General features: G+C 50.4%; 1 protein-coding gene across 1 annotated transcript in view; it reads right to left on the reverse strand.

Annotated features, from left to right (window-relative positions):
- ccdc102a (coiled-coil domain containing 102A) overlaps positions 1 to 21,312 on the reverse strand; it is a 347,394-nt gene that overhangs the window by 202,704 nt on the left and 123,378 nt on the right. Inside the window, exons 5-6 of the mRNA XM_067997599.1 lie at positions 16,387 to 16,503; positions 3,943 to 4,152 (exon numbers count right to left, since the gene is read on the reverse strand). Of these exons, the coding sequence (XP_067853700.1) occupies positions 3,943 to 4,152; positions 16,387 to 16,503 (327 nt within the window). The remainder of the gene's footprint in view (positions 1 to 3,942; positions 4,153 to 16,386; positions 16,504 to 21,312) is intronic.

Consider the following 21,312-nt stretch of genomic DNA (forward strand, 5'->3'; position numbering starts at 1 on the left):
TCTTCCCCCCCCCTCTCTCCTTCTCTCTCTCTTCTCTCTCTCTTCTCTCTCTCTTCTCTCTCTCTCTCTTTCCTCTCTCTCTCTTTCCTCTCTCTCTCTTTCCTCTCTCTCTCTTTCCTCTCTTCTCTCTCTCTCTCTCTCTCTCTTCCTCTCTCTTCCCCACCTCCTCTCTCTTCTCTCTCTCTCTCTCTCTCTCTCTTCTCTCTCTTCCCCCCCTCTCTCTCTTCTCTCTCTCTTCTCTCTCTCTCTTCTCTCTCTCTCTCTTTCCTCTCTCTCTCTTTCCTCTCTCTCTCTCTCTTCTCTCTCTTCCCCCCCCCTCTCTCTTCTCTCTCTTCCCCCCCCCTCTCTCTTCTCTCTCTCTTCTCTCTTCTCTCTCTCTTCTCTCTCTTCCCCCCCCCTCTCTCTCTCTCTCTTCCCCCCCCCTCTCTCTTCTCTCTCTCTTCTCTCTCTCTTCTCTCTCTCTTCTCTCTCTCTCTCCCCCTCTCCCCCCCCCTCTCTCTTCTCTCTCTCTTCTCTCTCTCTCTCTCTCTCTCTCTCTCTCCCCCCCCTCCCCCCCCCCCCCCCCGGACTCTCTCTCTCTCCACCCCCCCCCCCCCCCCCGACTCTCTCTCTCTCCCACCCCTCCGGACTCTCTCTCCCCCTCCCCCCCCCGGACTCTCTCTCTCCCCCTCCCCCCCGGACTCTCTCTCTTCCCCCCCCCCCCCCCCGGACTCTCTCTCTCCCCCCTCCCCCCCCCGGACTCTCTCTCTCTCCCCCCCCCCCCCACCCCCGGACTCTCTCTCTCTCCCCTCCCCCCCCCGGACTCTCTCTCTCTCCCCCTCCCCCCCCCGGACTCTCTCTCTCCCCCTCCCCCCCGGACTCTCTCTCTCCCCTCCCCCCCGACTCTCCCCCCCCCGGACTCTCTCTCTCCCCCTCCCCCCCGGACTCTCTCTCTCCCCCTCCCCCCCGGACTCTCTCTATCCCCCTCCCCCCGGACTCTCTCTCTCCCCCTCCCCCCCGGACTCTCTCTCTCCCCCTCCCCCCCGGACTCTCTCTCTCCCCCTCCCCCCCGGACTCTCTCTCTCCCCTCCCCCCCGGACTCTCTCTCTCCCCCTCCCCCCGGACTCTCTCTCTCCCCCTCCCCCCCGGACTCTCTCTCTCTCTCCACCCACCCCCCCCGACTCTCACCCTCCGCCCCCCCCCCCGGACTCTCTCTCTCTCTCCACCCACCCCCCCCCCGACTCTCTCTCTCCACCCACCCCCCCCCGGACTCTCTCTCTCCCCCCTCCCCCCCCAGACTCTCTCTCTCCCCCTCCACCCCCAGACTCTCTCTCTCCCCCTCCCCCCCCAGACTCTCTCTCTCCCCCTCCCCCCGGACTCTCTCTCTCCCACCCCCCAGACTCTCTCTCTCCCCCCTCCCCCCCGGACTCTCTCTCTCCCCCTCCCCCCCGGACTCTCTCTCTCCCCCTCCCCCCCGGACTCTCTCTCTCCCACCCCCCCAGACTGTCTCTCTCCCCCTCCCCCCCGGACTCTCTCTCTCTCTCCCCCCCGGACTCTCTCTCTCCCCCTCCCCCCCTGGACTCCCTCTCTCTCCCCGTCCCCCCAGACCCTCTCTCTCTCTCTCTCTCTCTCTCTCCCACCCCTCCGGACTCTCACTCTCCCCCTCCCCCCGGACTCTCTCTCTCTCTTCTCTCTCTCTCTCTCCCCTCCCCCCCGGACTCTCTCTCTCTCTCTCTCTCTCTCCCCCCTCCCCCCCGGACTCTCTCTCTCTCCCCCTCCCCCCGGACTCTCTCTCTCTCCCCCCCCCCGACTCTCTCTCTCCCCCCTCCCCCCCGGACTCTCTCTCTCTCCCCCTCCCCCCCGGACTCTCTCTCTCTCCCCCTCCCCCCCGGACTCTCTCTCTCCCCCCTCCCCCCCGGACTCTCTCTCTCCCCCCCCTCCCCCCCGGACTCTCTCTCTCCCCCCCCTCCCCCCCCGGACTCTCTCTCTCCCCCCCTCCCCCCCGGACTCTCTCTCTCTCCCCCTCCCCCCCGGACTCTCTCTCTCTCCCCCTCCCCCCCGGACTCTCTCTCTCTCCCCCCTCCCCCCCGGACTCTCTCTCTCTCCCCCTCCCCCGGACTCTCTCTCTCCCCCTCCCCCCCGGACTCTCTCTCTCTCCCCCTCCCCCCGGACTCTCTCTCTCTCCCCCTCCCCCGGACTCTCTCTCTCTTCTCCCCCTCCCCCGGACTCTCTCTCTCTCTCCCCCTCCCCCGGACTCTCTCTCTCTCTCCCCCCTCCCCGGACTCTCTCTCTCTCCCCCTCCCCCGGACTCTCTCTCTCTCTCTCTCTCTCCTCCCTCCCCCCCACCCCCCCCATCCCCGGCGGACTCCCTACTCTCACCGCCCCCCACACCGCTCTGTGCTGTATTCAAGGCTGAGATCGATAGATTTTTGGACTCTTGGGGAATCGAGGGATATGAGGATCAGGTGGGAAAGTGGAGCTGAGGTAGAAAATCAACCATGATTTTATTGAATGGTGGAACAGGCTCGAGGGGCTGCATGGCCTACTCCCCTCTCCCAGACACCACTCTCTCTCTCATATCCCTTTATCTGCTTTGCTTTCCCTGCCAAACAGCCATCTAGTTTCTTACTGAATTTACTGAGACTATCCATCTCCACTGCCTCCTCGACAGTCTATTCCATATACTCACTGCCCTGTGTGAACACTGGACTAGATCCATTGGGTGTACTCAATGGAAAGCATCTGCATTTTGAAATTCAGAAGTTTACACTATTTATTAGGCTATATACATATCCAGAACAGACTGGGTAATGCCACTGAAGACAGTATTGTCGGAGACTTAAACTTTTTAAATGTATTACTAGCTGGTGGAAAGTTGCTCTTCAGTGTGTGCATCAGTGATAAAAGGATCCACGTAAATAAGCTTAAAAGGCATCATTTCAGGCCTCAGCTCCCAGCAGCATCCCTGCCTTGTGTGATAGCAGGAGCCAGCAGACAATCACTGAGGTGTACGAGGGGCAAGCAAGTAGGGTTGGAGGGAGAGCTCAGAAGTGGTAGATGAGGCAGAACAGGGAAATTGAGAAAAAATACCCCATAAATTCCTTTGGAGATACCACAGTTGAGCTCAAAGCCTTATAAAATATGGAACTGCCAAGTACACGTCTGATCCCACAGTGCCATTACTTGGTGTAGAAATGGACACACCAGGCTGACTTAAGGATATGGGAAAATGTGTAGGACTTACCAAGTCCACACATTATACTGACTTCAAATGCTGCAAGACACAAACTCTACACATTATACTGACTTCAAATGCTGCAAGACACAAACTCCACGCATTATACTGACTTCAAATGCTGCAAGACACAAACTCTACACATTATACTGACTTCAAATGCTGCAAGACACAAACTCTACACATTATACTGACTTCAAATGCTGCAAGACACCAAGTCAGTGAATGCTGCAAGACAATATCCATTTCATATTTGAACCATTTTACCCACAGTTTCAGCATTACTTTTATCATTTTGAGCTCACACTTGCTCTCTACTTGCCTTTGAACTGTTCTACTATTGGTATAATATCTTTTGCTACTCTCTCATCCCTTGGCCCCCTTTTTCTATCTCAAATGTATTTCATAAATTCTTATACGTCTCCCAGAGCTTCCCCCTTCCTTTTCCTGTATTCTTAGTACAGTCTGGTGTACTTTACCTTTCCCATTTTAATGATCTCATTGTCTCAAAAACCTTTCTCTACAATATCACCAGTTACTGGAGAGCAGTTGAAGAAATGTTCATCAACTAGTGCCAAAGCTGAGAGATATCAAATATTCTGGGTCAGGATTGATAAGCAATGTTATTGCAGGGACTGACACACAGCTCTGGTAATAAATATAGCATAGGGTTTCCTTGTGAAGGCCACAACTACAGTCAGAATTCAATAAAAGCACCATTCCATTACCTTATTCTTCTCGAAAAGCTCAGTCTGAATGGTCTTCAGGTCGGTGTCCAGGGCACTCGCAGCCTGCTTCCTCTTTCTGGCCAACACTTCCTCCAGGTCCTCAATCTGTGCCCTCTGCTTTTTGTTCTCTCTTTCAAGGTTCAACTTCTCAGTCTCCAGCCGCTCCCTCTTGCCCCACTCAGCTGTATTCTCTGCCTGGAGTCGTTCCATCTGTGCACAGAAAGCAAAGTCGCACTTAGCAGGCCAGTTAACCGCAGTGTCCAACATCAGGTGATACCCATGGAATGACTGGGTGGAGATCAGTAACACTGGTTAACCGCAGTGTCCAACATCGGGTGATACCCATGGACTGACTGATGGAGATCAGTAACACTGGTTAACCGCAGTGTCTAACATCGGGTGATACCCATGGACTGACTGGATGGAGATCAGTAACACTGGTTAACCGCAGTGTCTAACATCGGGTGATACCCATGGACTGACTGGATGGAGATCAGTAACACTGGTTAACCGCAGTGTCTAACATCGGGTGATACCCATGGACTGACTGGATGGAGATCAGTAACACTGGTTAACCGCAGTGTCCAACATCGGGTGATACCCATGGACTGACTGGATGGAGATCAGTAACACTGGTTAACCGCAGTGTCCAACATCGGGTGATACCCATGGACTGACTGGATGGAGATCAGTAACACTGGTTAACCGCAGTGTCCAACATCGGGTGATACTCATGGACTGACTGGGTGGAGATCAGTAACACTGGTTAACCGCAGTGTCTAACATCAGGTGATACTCATGGACTGACTGGATGGAGATCAGTAACACTGGTTAACCGCAGTGTCCAACATCGGGTGATACCCATGGACTGACTGGATGGAGATCAGTAACACTGGTTAACCGCAGTGTCCAACATCGGGTGATACCCATGGACTGACTGGATGGAGATCAGTAACACTGGTTAACCGCAGTGTCTAACATCAGGTGATACTCATGGACTGACTGGATGGAGATCAGTAACACTGGTTAACCGCAGTGTCCAACATCGGGTGATACCCATGGACTGACTGGATGGAGATCAGTAACACTGGTTAACCGCAGTGTCCAACATCGGGTGATACCCATGGACTGACTGGATGGAGATCAGTAACACTGGTTAACCGCAGTGTCTAACATCGGGTGATACCCATGGACTGACTGGATGGAGATCAGTAACACTGGTTAACCGCAGTGTCCAACATCGGGTGATACCCATGGACTGACTGGATGGAGATCAGTAACACTGGTTAACCGCAGTGTCCAACATCAGGTGATACTCATGGACTGACTGGGTGAGATCAGTAAACTGGTTAACCGCAGTGTCCAACATCAGGTGATACTCATGGACTGACTGGGTGGAGATCAGTAACACTGGTTAACCGCAGTGTCTAACATCGGGTGATACCCATGGACTGACTGGATGGAGATCAGTAACACTGGTTAACGCAGTGTCAACATCGGGTGATACCCATGGAATGACTGGATGGAGATCAGTAACACTGGTTAACCGCAGTGTCTAACATCGGGTGATACCCATGGACTGACTGGGTGGAGATCAGTAACACTGGTTAACCGCAGTGTCCAACATCGGGTGATACCCATGGACTGACTGGATGGAGATCAGTAACACTGGTTAACCGCAGTGTCCAACATCGGGTGATACCCATGGAATGACTGGATGGAGATCAGTAACACTGGTTAACCGCAGTGTCCAACATCGGTGAATTGGGGAAACGGGAACAAGAAGCACTCGCCTGAAACAGGCAGGAACCTCATTAAAATATTTAAATAAGGCAATGAACGTCCTGCACGCGATTTCTCGTACTGGCGCGTGTAGGCTGCTGAGCAATGTTTCTGCTCCTGAAGAAGGGGAATTCAGGGAATCAGCTGTGAGTATTTAAAGGGCACAGGATGTAAATTGATTCTGCATTTTCACATCTGTTTGTGGGCCGTTCCATCTCATTCTCTTGTGTTTTCTGGAGAACTTTTTGTGCCAATTGCTGGGTTGCCTTTCATTGCTCTTACAGCTTCATTACTGCCACCAATGGTAATCCCCCCGCAACCTCAGCTTTTGGAAGAGGAGAGGAGGCAGCAGTAATGCACGATGGTCTGGTCGTACCATAGGCTCAGTACCTCGATTCAGCACACGATTAGTGCATGCAGAGGCTCCTATTGCCAATGGAAGCTGGTCCAGCAGACGTACAAATAAGACAGGTGTTAGCCGTGGCTCAGTGGGTAGCACTCTCGCCTTTGAGTCAGAAGGTCGTGGGTTCAAGACCCACTCCAGAGATGTAAGCCCATAATCTAGGCTGACTCTCCAATGCAGTACCGAGAGGGTGCTGCACTGTCGGAGGTGCCGTCTTTCGGAGGAAATGTTAAACCGAAGCCCCATCTGCCCTCTCAGGTGGATGTATAAGATCCCATGGCAATATTTGAAGGGCAGAGGAGATCCCCCGGTGTTCTGGCCAATATTTATCCCTCAACCAACAGATTATCTGGTGATTATCTCATTGCTGTTTGTGGGATCTTGCTGTGCACAAAATGGCTGCTGCATTTCCTACATTACAACAGTGACTACACTTCAAAAGTACCTCATTGGCTGTAAAGTGCTTTGGGACGTCCTGAGATCGTGAAAGGTGCTGTAGAAATGCATGTCTTTCTTTCTACTAATGAGATGCCTCCTGGAAGCACACAGTCACAATATGTCATGCTTTCAGTGGCACGACATGAAAGAAAGGATGCCAGGGTGGCCCACACTCAGCTTGGCCTGATCTCTGTATTCAAGATTTAATCAAACATATGTGCGGGCATTATCACACCTGCCTGGCAGCAAATGTAGCGTTTAGACACTGAGCTGTGTCACCTGCAGCTACGGTGCAGCACATGGCTGGCACAGCCAGTGACAGTACTCCAACTTTGAGCCTGACTGCACCCACTTCCATACACGCTGCAACGCTGGCAAAGAGGGCCTTCGAATCATGCAGTGCCTCCTGTAGTTGAGCAGCGGGGGTTAGGTGCAGGGTTACGGCCTCACCAGCCTGCAGGCTTACGCCTCCCATCTTGTCTTTCTTTCACTTCCTAGCGTACTCCTGCTGCAGCCTGGGCAAAGGCCGGCAACGGGTTCAAATCCTTCTGAGCCTCGCCTCAGGCTAGAAGGACCTTGCCACGTCCCTTTAATTTGCTTGCATCCCTTTAAACTTCACCGATTACAATTTTCCACTCTTGTCCCAAGTGTGCTCCCTGAACAGGTCCAAATCTGCACCTGAAGCTATGCATAATGAGCTGCCCATGAATAGTACACTTTATGTGGGCCGGTGTTACGCCTGTTGAAACCATTCGGGTGTAAAATTACCACAGAATGTTAGTTCTGGAGGAATAAAAACATGTAGAAAAGAGCAGAGAGCTGTCTCCCGGATTAATGCAGATGATGTGAAATGAAACCCAAGTGGGTTGTGTAGCAGGTGGGTGAAGTACTATGCCAGTTTACTGCTGAAAATGGACCCCCATGTATATAAGACCATAAGAGGTAGGAGCGGGAGTAGGCCATTCGGCCCCTCGAGCCTGCTCCGCCATTTAATGAGATCATGGCTGATCTGATTTTTACCTCAACTCCACTTTCCCGCCCTTTCCCCGTATCCTTTGACGCCCTCACTGATCAAAAATGTGTCTAACTCAGCCTTGAATGTATTCAATGACTCAGTCTCCACAGCTTTTTGGGGTAAAGAATTCCAAAGATTCACGACCCTCTGGGAGAAGAAATTCCTCCTCATTTCCATCTTAAACGGGCGACCCCTTATTCTGAGACTATGCCCCCTGGTTTTAGATTCCCCCGTGAGGGTTAACATCCTCTCAGTATCTACCGTATCGAGTCCCCTCAGAATCTTGCATGTTTCAATAAGATCTCCTCTCATTCTTCTAAACTCTAATGAGTTTAGACCCAACCTGTTCAATCTTTCCTCATAAGACAACCCTTCCATACCCGGGATCAACCTAGTGAACCTTCTTTGAACTGCCTCCAATCCAAGTATGTCCTTCCTTAAATAAGGGCACCAGAACTGTATGCAGTACTCCAGGTGTGGTCTCACCAGCACCCTGTACAGTTGGAGCATGACTTCCCTGCTTTTATCTAGTTTGTTTCACAGCACTCATCTCTTACAGTGAATTGAGTTTTCTGCCACCACTGGATTGTGATCCAAAGTGCCTTCCTGGTTGCAGTGTCCAATACATTTCAGCACTGTTTATGTTGACTGTTGATGTTTGTTTTTAGCAGCAAGTCCCACACAGATCGCGTGTACTCAGTGTTAGATTCAGCTCACTGACCCGCAGGGTCAAAGGGGAAGAGCCTGGCCCCTAACGGACTTCAGAGAACAGTCAACACCACTGAAGTGTTGGAAATTACCATGACTGCAGAAACAGGCCAGTGAAAAACTAGCCTGAAATAGACTTCTCTAGAACTACTGGCCTGAAATAATCCCATTGTGTAGTAGCGGTGAACACTTAACATGTTAGGCCCAGATTCCTATTTTTCGGACATTAAACCGTTTACTTTAAATGGGTTAGCCCTTCTGCTGAAATAGCAAACAGAGGGACTTGTGCTGAGCCTGCAATGATCGCCACCATCCAATGCTGGAACTTTAGGGCCAAAATCACTCAGTCATGATAATGAGCTGCTCCTTATATTTCAGCTGAAAATATGAAGACATCTAACAGCAGCCATTTCTGACGATCAGCATCCTATTCGATGAAGCCTTCCCATCACAAGAATATAGCTGGTGGTTTCACTTCTTCTATCACTGGTGCTTCTAATGCCAAACAAGAAATCAGCCAATCACTGAACGTACTGATGTCAACAGCACAACATAGACCATTAGGAACATAGGAACAGGAGTCGGCCATTCAGCCCCTCGTGCCTGCTCCGCCATTTGATAAGATCATGGCTGATCTGTGATCTAACTCCATATACCTGCCTTTGGCCCATATCCCTTAATACCTTTGGTTGCCAAAAAGCTATCCATCTCACATTTAAATTTAGCAATTGAGCTAGTATCAATTGCCGTTTGCAGAAGAGAGTTCCAAACTTCTACATTGAAATGTTTTCGAATCTCACTGGCTCTAATTTTTAGACTGTGCCCCCTACTCCTAGAATCCCCAACCAGTGGAAATAGTTTCTCTCTATCCACCCTATCTGTTCCCCTTAATATCTTATAAACTTCGATCAGATCACCCCTTAACCTTCGAAACTCCAGAGAATACAACCCCAATTTGTGTAATCTCTCCTCGTAACTTAACCCTTGAAGTCCGGGTATCATTCTAGTAAACCTACGCTGCACTCCCTCCAAGGCCAATATGTCCTTCCAAAGGTGCGGTGCCCAGAACTGCTCACAGTACTCCAGGTGCAGTCTAACCAGGGTTTTGTATAGCTGCAGCATAACTTCTGCCCCCTTGTACTCCAGTCCTCTCGATATAAAGGCCAGCATTCCATTAGCCTTATTGATTATTTTCTGCACCTGTTCATGACACTTCAATGATCTCTGTACCTGAACCCCTAAGTTCCTTTGGACATCCACTGTTTTTAACTTTTTACCATTTAGAAAGTACCCTGTTCTATCCTTTTTTGATCCAAAGTGGATGACCTCACATTTGTCTACATTGAATTCCATTTGCCACAGTTTTGCCCATTCACCTAATCTATCAATATCGCTTTGTAATTTTATGTTTTCATCTCCACTGCTTACAATGCCACCAATTCATTTAGTTTTTTTATGCGTTCATGGGATGTGGGCGTCACTGGCAAGGCCAGCATTTATTGCCCATCCCTAATATTGATGATATTAAACCAATTATTTGATGTGCAGTGTAAAGAATAATAGAATCAGTATATAAAATTGAAGAATCTCAGTTTGTATAAACCATACTTATGAATATCACATTTAAAAGCACCAACATTTTTCTGTAATCTGGTCAGATTTTATCACAACACCTCTCATCTCCTGACTATTATACTGTTCTGTCAGATGGAATTGACAAAGGACTGCTTCTTGGCTGACCTGTAAAGCAAACCATTTTTTTCATCTTCTCCCAAAGGTTCATCGAATTCACATCCACAAGAACTCACACTCACCCATCATGGCAGACTGAGAAAAGGAATATATTTCAGACTGACCTGCCATGTACCACACTACTTAATTCAATTTCAATTCACCTCCACATCAGCTTAAGCAAGAAACAAAAGTTTTCAACTCGTCCCTGAACACCTTACACTTAGAAAAAAGGCACTCACAAATTAGATTCCAAAATCAAAACCTCTTAATAGAAAGGACTGTGTGCTGAGATGGAGAGGTAGGGAGTACAATTCTGCTCTTTGAATGTTACAGGCTGTGCTGAACTAAAGAGGAAAGAACTTACATTTATACAGCGCCTCAGGACAATCTCAAAGCGTTTTACAGCCAACGAAGAACTTTTTGAAGTGTAGTCACTGTTGTAATGTAGGAAACGCTAAATCAATCTGCACACAACAAGGTCCCACAAACATTAATGTGATAACAACCAGGTAATCTGTCTTCAGGTGTTGGTTGAGGAATAAATATTGGCAAGGATACAGGGGAGAACTACGACTAGTATCAGTACTAGTACCAGTATCAGTAATGGCAGCCATGAAACTACCGGATTGTCGTAAAAACCCATCTGGTTCACTAATGTCCTTTAGGGAAGGAAATCTGCCGTCCTTACCCGGTCTGGCCGAAATGTGACTCCAGACCCACAGCAATGTGGTTGATTCTTAATTGCCCTCTGAAATGGCCGAGCAAGCCACTCAGTTGTAAAATCTCGCTACGAAAAGTCATAATAAGAATAAAACCGGACGGACCACCCGGCATCGGACCACTAGGCACCGGACACGACAAAGGCAAACCAAGCCCAGTCGACCCTGCAAGGTCCTCCTTACTAACATCTGGGGACTTGTGCCAAAATTGGGAGAGCTGTCCCACAGACTAGTCAAGCAACAGCCTGACATAGCCATACTCACAGAATCATACCTTTCAGCCAACGTCCCAGACTCTTCCATCACCATCCCTGGGTATGTCCTGTCCCACCGGCAGGACAGACCCACCAGAGGTGGCGGTACAGTGATATACAGTCCGGAGGGAGTGGCCCTGGGAGTCCTCAACATTGACTCTGGACCCCATGAAATCTCATGGCATCAGGTCAAACATGGGCAAGGAAACCTCCTGCTGATTACCACCTACCGCCCTCCCTCAGCTGATGAATCAGTCCTCCTCCATGTTGAGCACCACTTGGAGGAAGCACTGAGGGTAGCAAGGGCACAAAATGTACTCTGGGTGGGGGATTTCAATGTCCATCACCAAGAGTGGCTCGGTAGCACCACGACTGACCGACCTGGCCGAGTCCTGAAGGACATAGCTGCCAGACTGGGCCTGCGGCAGGTGGTGAGCGAACCAACACGAGGGAAAAACTTACTTGAACTCGTCCTCACCAATCTACCTGTCGCAAATGCATCTGTCCATGACAGTATTGGTAGGAGTGACCACCGCACAGTCCTCGTGGAGATGAAGTCCTGTCTTCGCACTGAGGACACCATCCAACGTGTTGTGTGGCATTACCACCGTGCTAAAGGGGATAGATTCAGAACAGATCTAACAGCTCATAACTGGGCATCCATGAGGCGCTGTGGGCCATCAGCAGCAGCAGAATTGTATTCCAGCACAATCTGTAACCTCATGGCCCGACATATTCCTCACTCTACCATTACCAACAAGCCAGGGGATCAACCCTGGTTCTATGAGGAGTGTAGAAGAGCATGCCAGGAGCAGCACCAGGCGTACCTAAAATTGAGGTGCCAACCTGGTGAAGCTACAACTCAGGACTACATGCGTGCTAAACAGCGGAAGCAACATGCTAAAGACAGAGCTAAGCGATTCCACAACCAACGGATCAGATCAAAGCTCTGCAGTCCTGCCACATCCAGTCGTGAATGGTGGTGGACAATTAAACAACTAACAGGAGGAGGAGGCTCTGCAAACATCCCCGTCATCAATGATGGCGGAGTCCAGCACGTGAGTGCAAAAGACAAGGCTGAAGTGTTTGCAACCATCTTCAGCCAGAAGTGCCGAGTGGATGATCCATCTCGGCCTCCTCCCGATATCCCCACCATCACAGAAGCCAGTCTTCAGCCAATTCGATTCACTCCACGTGATATCAAGAAACGGCTGAGTGCATTGGATACAGCAAAGGCTATGGGCCCCGACAACATCCCAGCTGTAGCGCTGAAGACTTGTGCTCCAGAACTAGCTGCACCTCTAGCCAAGCTTTTCCAGTACAGCTACAACACTGGCATCTACCCGACAATGTGGAAAATTGTCCAGGTATGTCCTGTCCACAAAAAGCAGGACAAATCCAATCCGGCCAATTACTGCCCCATCAGTCTACTCTCAGTCATCAGCAAAGTGATGGAAGGTATCGTCGACAGTGCTATCAAGCAGCACTTACTCACCAATAACCTGCTCACCGATGCTCAGTTTGGGCTCGGCTCCAGACCTCATTACAGCGTTGGTCCAAACATGGACAAAAGAGCTGAATTCCAGAGGTGAGGTGAGAGTGACTGCCCTTGACATCAAGCCAGCATTTGACCGAGTGTGGCACCAAGGAGCCCTAGTAAAATTGAAGTCAATGGGAATCAGGGGAAAACTCTCCAGTGGCTGGAGTCATACCGAGCACAAAAGAAGATGGTAGTGGTTGTTGGAGGCCAATCATCTCAGCCCCAGGACATTGTTGCAGGAGTTCCTCAGGGCAGTGTCCTTGGCCCAACCATCTTCAGCTGCTTCATCAATGACCTTCCCTCCATCATAAGGTCAGAAATGGGGATGTTCGCTGATGATTGCACAGTATTCAGTTCCATTCGCAACCCCTCAAATAATGAAGCAGTCTGTGCCCGCATGCAGCAAGACCTGGACAACATCCAGGCTTGGGCTCATAAGTGGCAAGTAACATTCACGCCAGACAAGTGCAAGGCAATGACCATCTCCAACGAGAGAGAGTCTAACCACCTCCCCTTGACATTCAACGACATTACCATCGCCGAATCTCCCACCATCAACATCCTGGGGGTCACCATTGACCAGAAACTTAACTGGACCAGCCATATAAATACTGTGGCTACGAGAGCTGGTCAGAGGCTGGGTATTCTGCGGCGAGTGACTCACCTCCTGACTCCCCAAAGCCTTTCCACCATCTACAAGGCACAAATCAGGAGTGTGATGGAATACTCTCCACTTGCCTGGATGAGTGCAGCTCCAACAACACTCAAAAAGCTCGACACCATCCAAGATAAAGCAGCCTGCTTGATTGGCACCCCATCCACCACCCTAAACATTCACTCCCTTCACCACCGGCGCACAGTGGCTGCAGTGTGTATCATCCACAGGATGCACTGCAGCAACTCGCCAAGGCTTCTTCGACAGCACCTCCCAAACCCACGACCTCTACCATCTAGAAGGACAAGGGCAGCAGGCACATGGGAACAACACCACCTGCACGTTCCCCTCCAAGTCACACACCATCCCAACTTGGAAATATATCGGCCGTTCCTTCATCGTCACTGGGTCAAAATCCTGGAACTCCCTTCCTAACAGCACTGTGGGAGAACCTTCACCTCACGGACTGTAGCGGCTCAAGAAGGCGGCTCACCACCACCTTCTCAAGGGCAATTAGGGATGGGCAATAAATGCCGGCCTCGCCAGCGGTGCCCACATCCCATGAACGAATAAAAAAAAACTCCCCTGCTCTTCTTCAAAATTCTGTCATGTGATCTTTTACATCCACCTGAGAGGGCAGGTGGAGCCTCAGTTTCACGTCTCATCCGAAAGATTGCTTTGAGTTTGGTGTCAGCCTTGGCCCAGTGGTAGCACTCTCACCTCTGACTCAAAGTTATGGGTTCAAGACCCACTCCAGAGACTTGAGCACAAGTCCCCAGAGGGATTGCAGTGCTCCCTCAGTGCTGCCACTCTGACAGTGCCGCACTCCCTCAGAATTGCTCCCCGACAGTGCACGCTCCCTCAGCACTGCTCCCCGACAGTGCAGCGCTCCCTCAGTACTGCCCCCCGACAGTGCAGCGCTCCCTCTACTGCCCCCCGACAGTGCAGCGCTCCCTCAGCACTGCTCCCTGACAGTGCAGCGCTCCCTCAGCACTGCCCCCCGACAGTGCAGCGCTCCTTCAGTACTGCCCCCCCGACAGTGCAGCGCTCCCTCAGCACTGCCCCCCGACAGTGCAGCACTCCCTCAGCACTGCCCCCCGACAGTGCAGCGCTCCCTCAGCACTGCCCCCCGACAGTGCAGCGCTCCTTCAGTACTGCCCCCCCGACAGTGCAGCGGTCCCTCAGTACTGCCCCCCGACAGTGCAGCGCTCCCTCAGCACTGCTCCCTGACAGTGCAGCGCTCCCTCAGCACTGCCCCCCGACAGTGCAGCGCTCCTTCAGTACTGCCCCCCGACAGTGCAGCGGTCCCTCAGTACTGCCCCCCGACAGTGCAGCGCTCCCTCAGTACTGCCCCCCGACAGTGCACGCTCCCTCAGTACTGCGCCCCGACAGTGCACGCTCCCTCAGTACTGCCCCCCGACAGTGCACGCTCCCTCAGTACTGCCCCCCGACAGTGCAGCGCTCCCTCAGTACTGCCCCCCGACAGTGCAGCGCTCCCTCAGCACTGCCCCCCGACAGTGCAGCGCTCCCTCAGCACTGCCCCCCGACAGTGCAGCGCTCCCTCAGTACTGCCCCCCGACAGTGCAGCGCTCCCTCAGCACTGCTCCCCGACAGTGCAGCGCTCCCTCAGTACTGCCCCCCGACAGTGCAGCGCTCCCTCAGTACTGCCCCCCGACAGTGCAGCGCTCCCTCAGCACTGCCCCCCGACAGTGCAGCGCTCCCTCAGTACTGCCCCCCGACAGTGCACGCTCCCTCAGCACTGCCCCCCGACAGTGCAGCGCTCCCTCAGCACTGCCCCCCGACAGTGCACGCTCCCTCAGTACTGGATTTTGTGCTCAAGTCTCTGGAGCGGGTCTTGAACCCACAACTTTCCGAGTCAGAGGTGAGAGTGCTACCACTTAGCCAATGCTGACCCCAAACTCAAAGCTAAACTGCTGCAATCTATCTGTGTTCCTTTTAAAATTTCCCATTTCAAGTAAGGGTAGTCTAATTGTTGGATGTTGTTCCACCGAATGGACCAGATACAACTGGACCTAATCTTTTGGTCTGCAGAAAACCCCATAGATGTGAATCTCACCCACAACCATCTTGTAATAACTATCCATCCTTTTTAATTGATGCAAGAAAACCACATGTGTATTGATTTGGATTGACGGGTGAGAACGTTATTTTGGAGATCTACAGTTTCCTTGCTGTAAAGTCTCGGTGGGGTGTGAGCAGTATTGAGAATCAGATCCGCAGATTGTGTGAGAGAATTCAGTTGAAGTTTATTAAAATACGGAACAAACATTTCAGTTATCGCCTTGACTAAGAACGGCTTACCTATCGAAAAATGTTCACAAAGGTTCGAGCTCCTACACTAACCGTCCTGGAGTGTTTATTGACAATGTGACAGCTCCTATTTCACACAGTATCTTACAGCGATACTGACTCCTTCCAAACTTGGTCGCCATATTGACCCTCTCAAAATACACAGATCATGTGAACAGAACTCTCAGTAAGAGAAGATTTAAGTCAAAATGGGTTTTAATATTTAATTTTATTCTTTTGTGATTCTTTGCTCTCTGCCCTCCGACTGTTCCTCCCAGGTGACCACATTCCCCTTAATCCCATAAAGTTCCATTATCAGCATTTAACTCTTGATGGTGTGGTACATGTTCACCAGAATGGTACCAGGGCTTAAAGGGTTAAATTATGAGGACACGTTGCATAAACTTTGCTTGTATTGCCTTGAGTTTAGAAAGTTTCGAGCTGATCTAATTGGGGTGTTTAAAATGATAAAGGGATTCAATAGGGTAGATAATGAGAAACTATTTCCTCCAGTAGGGGAACCCAGAACAAGGGGGCACAATCTTAAAATTAGAGCTAGGCCGTTCAGGAGTGAAATCAGGAAGCACTTTTTCACACAAAGGCTAGTGGATATCTGGAACTCTCTCCCCCAAAAAGGCTGTGGATGCTGGGGAACAATTGAAATTTTCCAGACGGAGGTCGTCTGATTTGTTTCCGGTGAAGAGTATCAAGGGATTATGGAGTAAAGGCGGGAAAACGGAGTTGAGATACAAATCAGCCAAGATCTAATTGAATGGCGGAACAGGCTCAAGGGGCTGAATGGCCTCCTCCTGTTCCTATGTTGCCTGGAACCCACACACAAATATACAGAGAGGCACGCACACAGACAGAGACAGGTGTTTAGTACCTCAGCTCGCAGCTCTGCAAGTTTCTTGTCCATACTGGACCGAGCTCCCAGTTCATCTTCCAGATCTTCTGATATCCGACCCAATTCATCCTGATGCACTTCCTTTAAAATGTTCAACTAAAAACAGATACTGAACATTAACAATATGGAAACAAATTTTGCTTCAAAAATCAAGATTGCAATTTATCTGCAGGAGGCTAAAATACTATTTTGAGTGAGTGAGTAAAGAAAATAATAAAGACTAGGTTCACCATTTCTTTATATATACGCATGTAGGAAATCTCCGAGCACACTCTTCTTTCATTCTATTTTTTAGAGGTAAATTAATAGAAAATGCATGGACAGATCCCAGGGTCAATCACTGAATTTATACAACACCTTGTCATGTCATTGTATTCTCTTGCAGCACTTTACATAACGAATGACCTTGAAATGTCAGGTAGGCCCAGTACAGGGTGAAGAGAAGGGGTTAACTATGGCAGGCTTTGTATGGAACAAACATTGTCCCATTGATAAAATGTAAGGCTTCCAGCTGTGCTACATTATAATTTACATCCACAGTAACACTGCCTGGGAGCAATTTCAAGCAGTGATTGAATCAATGGATTCAGATGACATCATAAAGCACTCAAGCAATGCTCTAGTGGCTCATAAACGGACATTTTAACCCCGAGATTACATTACTGAGCTGAAATGACTCCCAGTCATTCGACTGTTTATAAAGCATTGTTATTTTACAACAGCGTTACTCAGTTTTTGCTGGATTTTGCTACCAGCTGCAGTCATCAGCACAGATAGGTCACCATTCAGAACAAGGTATGGGGGCTGTCAGTGCCCCTCACAGTGCTGACATATAATAACAGCCTTATACTCATCAAGAAACAGTTGGGAGATTAAGTTGAAATTCAATGGCCATCATATATTAGCAGTGTGCAATACGATCAGGGATCATAAACCATAACAGCAACCATCAGAATCTCCGATTACATTCCACCCATTAATACACTGCTTTATCAAACATATATACAAGCCAAAGTATTTCCCTGTACCCTCAAAATCCATTTCATGGGGGCCATTTTCGTTTCTGTTACCCCCCCGCCCCACCCCGTGTGCACCAGTTTATGGAGAAGAAATATTTGGTGAAGATTTGTTCCACCTAGTTTGCACACTGTGCACATTTCTGATCAGCGACAAGAAGTACCCAGTTGAAAGAGGCAGGAGCTTCATTGTAATATTATAATTAGAGCTGGGTGATATCATTTCCTGGTGCTCCAGTGCCCAGAATGCAGTGTTCTTCTTGGCCACATACACTGGTTGACCGCAGCACTGAGCTCAAGAAAGAAGTAAGTTTAAAGACTGGCCGAGCACTGGAGGCTATTTCCCGCTCCTCGAGCCTGCTCCGCCATTCAATCAGATCATGGCTGATCTTTGGCCTCAACTCCACTTTTCCCCCTGATTCCCATACCCCTTGATTCCCCTCGAGTCCAAAAATCTATTGATCTCAGCCTTGAATATACTCAATGACTCATCATCCACAGCCCTCTGGGGTAGAGAATTCCAAAGATTCACAACCCTCTGAGTGAAGAAATTCCTCCTCATCTTAGTCTTAAATGGCCGACCCCTTATCCTGAGACTAATTCTAATTCTAGACTCTCCAGCCAGGGGAAACAACCTCTCAGCATCGACCCTGTCAAGCCCCCTCAGAATCTCGTATGTTTCAATGAGATCACCTCTCATTCTTCTCAACTCAGAGAGTATCGGCCCATTCTACTCAATCCTCTCATTCCAAGAATCAATCTAGTGAACCTCTGTTGCACCACCTCTAAGGCAAGTATGTTGGGCAAGGAGGCCAAAACAGTACACAGTACTCCAGGTGAGGTCTCACTAAAGCCCTGTACAATTGTAGTAAGACTTCTTTACTCTTGTACTCCAACCCCCTTGCAATAAAGGCCGAAATACCATTTGCTTTCCTAATTGCTTGCTGTACCTGCATGCTAACTCTATGGGCTCGATATTACCAGGGCGGTGGGGGGGGTGATTGGGCGCGTGGGTAACGTGCCCGGTGAAATCAGTCTGCTCCGTGTGCAATCGCAGGCTGATTGGATCCACTTACCTCTTGTTCCTGGTTCCCCGCTGCTGATCTGTGCGGTGGGCAGACTGCGCATGTGCAGTAAGGTCTGTCAGCTGGAGGAGCTCTATTTAAAGGGGCAGTCCTCCACTGACTGATGCTGCAACAAATAGGAAAAATTACAGCATGGAGCAGCCCAGGGGGAAGGCTGCTCCCAGGTTTAATGATGCCTCACTCCAGGTATCATTGGATGGGGTGAGGAGGAGGGGGAGGACAGAGATCTTCCCCGCCCCCCACCCCCCCCGGCGGGTGGGAGGATGCGGCCTGCCTCTGCCACCAGGAAGGCCTGGCTCGAGGTGGCAGAGGAGGTCACCAGCACCACCAACATATCGCGCACCTGCATACAGTGCAGGAGGCGCTGCAATGACCTAAGTAGATCAGCCAAAGTGAGTACACTTACTCATTCCCCTACACTCCGTCTACCACATCACCGCCCCCACCCCACATCTCCTTCTGCACTGCCAACACTACTCTGTCACATCACCCCTCATACCCATTCAAACCTCATCCTCATCTTACCTACACTTACTCACCTCACCAGTACTCATCCCGCCACTACCACTCAACCCAATCCTCACACAATCTCATGGCTCTATCTCATACTCACCCTCTCATGCATCTCTCTCACGGTCAGCCTCACCCAACCTGCCACTACCTGTGCTGCAGCCACAGGGCATGCATCACATATGTGCAGTAGGCAGCGTAAGGCAAACGTGTCGTGAGCATGAAGGGGATGCACAAGGGTGTTTGAGGGTTTGTCATGGTTTTTACTTATATTGAACTTCTGAGCAACTCACATCACATATTATATTGGTACCACCACTGCCACGTCTTTGCGAATCTTGTCTGGTTTGTGCAATAATGCCCTTTCCTGAGGATCACAATGAAGACCCACAACTGATGCCACCCATTGTGTCACTGCAGAGTGAGTGTCGGTGTATTCGCAGGGCTCTTTTGTGCAGACGACTGAGAGACGTCAGCGATGTCCCCGGTGGCACCCTGGAAGGATGCGGAGGAGAAGTTGTTGAGGGCAGTGGTGACTTTGACAGCAACAGCTAAGAAGATGGTGCTCGGGCCAGCCGGGAGCAGCTCGGCATGAAGGAGGCTGCAGATGTCCACGACTACATGTCGAGTGACTCTGAGCCTCCGTGTGCACTGCTGCTCAGAGAGGTCCAGGAAGCTGAGCCTCGGCCTGTAGATCCTGTGGTGAGGGTAGTGCCCTCTGCGACGCATCTCTCTCTGCGGTTGCCCTCCCTCCTGCTGTGCAGGTGGATGTGTCACAGCACTGTGTTGTGGAGCTCCACGTGTCAGAGGTGGACGGCGGGGCCGGCGAGGCTGGTGATGCTGTTCGCCCTCCGAGGAGGTCATGACTGCAGCTACGGCGGCCCCCATCCGGAAGATGTACATCTGAGGGGGTCCGCAAGGTAGGTACATGTCTCTGGACCCCAGGGTAAGTGTGCAAGTTGGTGAATTCTATTGTGAGGAGGAGGGTGGTGGAGGCCAAACTTTGTCAGAGTGGCCTCCTGCAATGAGTGAGGGTCTCCCTCCCACCCAACCTGTCAAATGGACCTTTGCAGCTGCCACAGGCTGATAGCTGCAACACGTCCATTTGAACTGGGAGTGTTTCCCCCAGTACGGGAAACAGTCCCATTTGTTTGTAAAATCCCACCCCATGTAAAATATCTCGTTTCTCAGGTCTGTAAACGACCTGAAATACCAGAATAATTACTTTTAAGTGGCACCCCGCTGGCTTTAATTGCCGGCGGGAGTCCCACATGCGGGGGCTGTGTGCGTATGTCAGCGCGTCTGTGGGGAACCCGGAAGTGGGCGGGTTGGAGCCGGGCTCCAGACCCGCCCCGGGATTCCCCGATTTTCGGAGCCCCCCCCGCCAGGAACGCACCCGATAGCGGGTGCTAATATCGAGCCCAATGTTTCTTGTTCAAGGTCATCCAAATCTCTCTGACCACTAACATTTAATAGTTTCTCACCATTTAAAAAATATTCTGTTTTTCTATTTTTCCTACTAAAGTGAATAACCTCACATTTCCCCAGTTGGCACCGGGCTGGTGTTGAGCTTCAACAGTTGGCACCTTAGCACAATTTGATTTTTTAGGTATAATTTATCTGAAATATGAATTACAATTACAGCTCAAACCTATATGTACGGCAACACAAAGTCAAGGAACATAGGGACAGGAGGAGGCCATTCACCCCTCAAGCCTGTTGTGCCATTCAGTGAGATCATGGCTGATCTGTATCCTAACTCCACCCACCCACCTTGGCTCCATCTCCCTAATACCCACGACTAGCAAAAATCTTTCGAGCTCCGATTTAAAATGATTAATTAAAGGCTGTTCTTCAGCGAAGCAAGGTCATTTTGGAAAGTTTTCGGCAAGCCTTTTGCGTAACTGGGGTAAAACCACATTATACAATGTATACTCAGGATATATATTGGGGAGTCAGCTCACAACAGGCACGTCTCTGCTAAAGCCCCACCAAGCAGGGCTAGGATTAAATAGTGGGTGATGGAAAGCCTGGGCCATGGTGCTGGACTTGGAGCTCTGGAATGTCAAGCTGGCTGGTGCATTGCAAGCTGCCCTACGGAGCTCAGTCCAACTCGCTGAAAGCAGGTGTCCTTATACAGCTGCTGACAAAACAGAGCCAGCAGCTTCTCAAATGTAATTGCTGGGTGTCGTGTACGAGAACACGCACCCATCTATTTGCTAAAGGCAAGTACTGAAGCTCTGCATCTCCAGCTGGTGGAACCACCGTTCAGTGTGTGTCTGTACAATGGGTGG

The sequence above is a fragment of the Heptranchias perlo genome, chromosome 16, assembly GCF_035084215.1.
Source record: "Heptranchias perlo isolate sHepPer1 chromosome 16, sHepPer1.hap1, whole genome shotgun sequence".
Taxonomy (NCBI): domain Eukaryota; kingdom Metazoa; phylum Chordata; class Chondrichthyes; order Hexanchiformes; family Hexanchidae; genus Heptranchias; species Heptranchias perlo.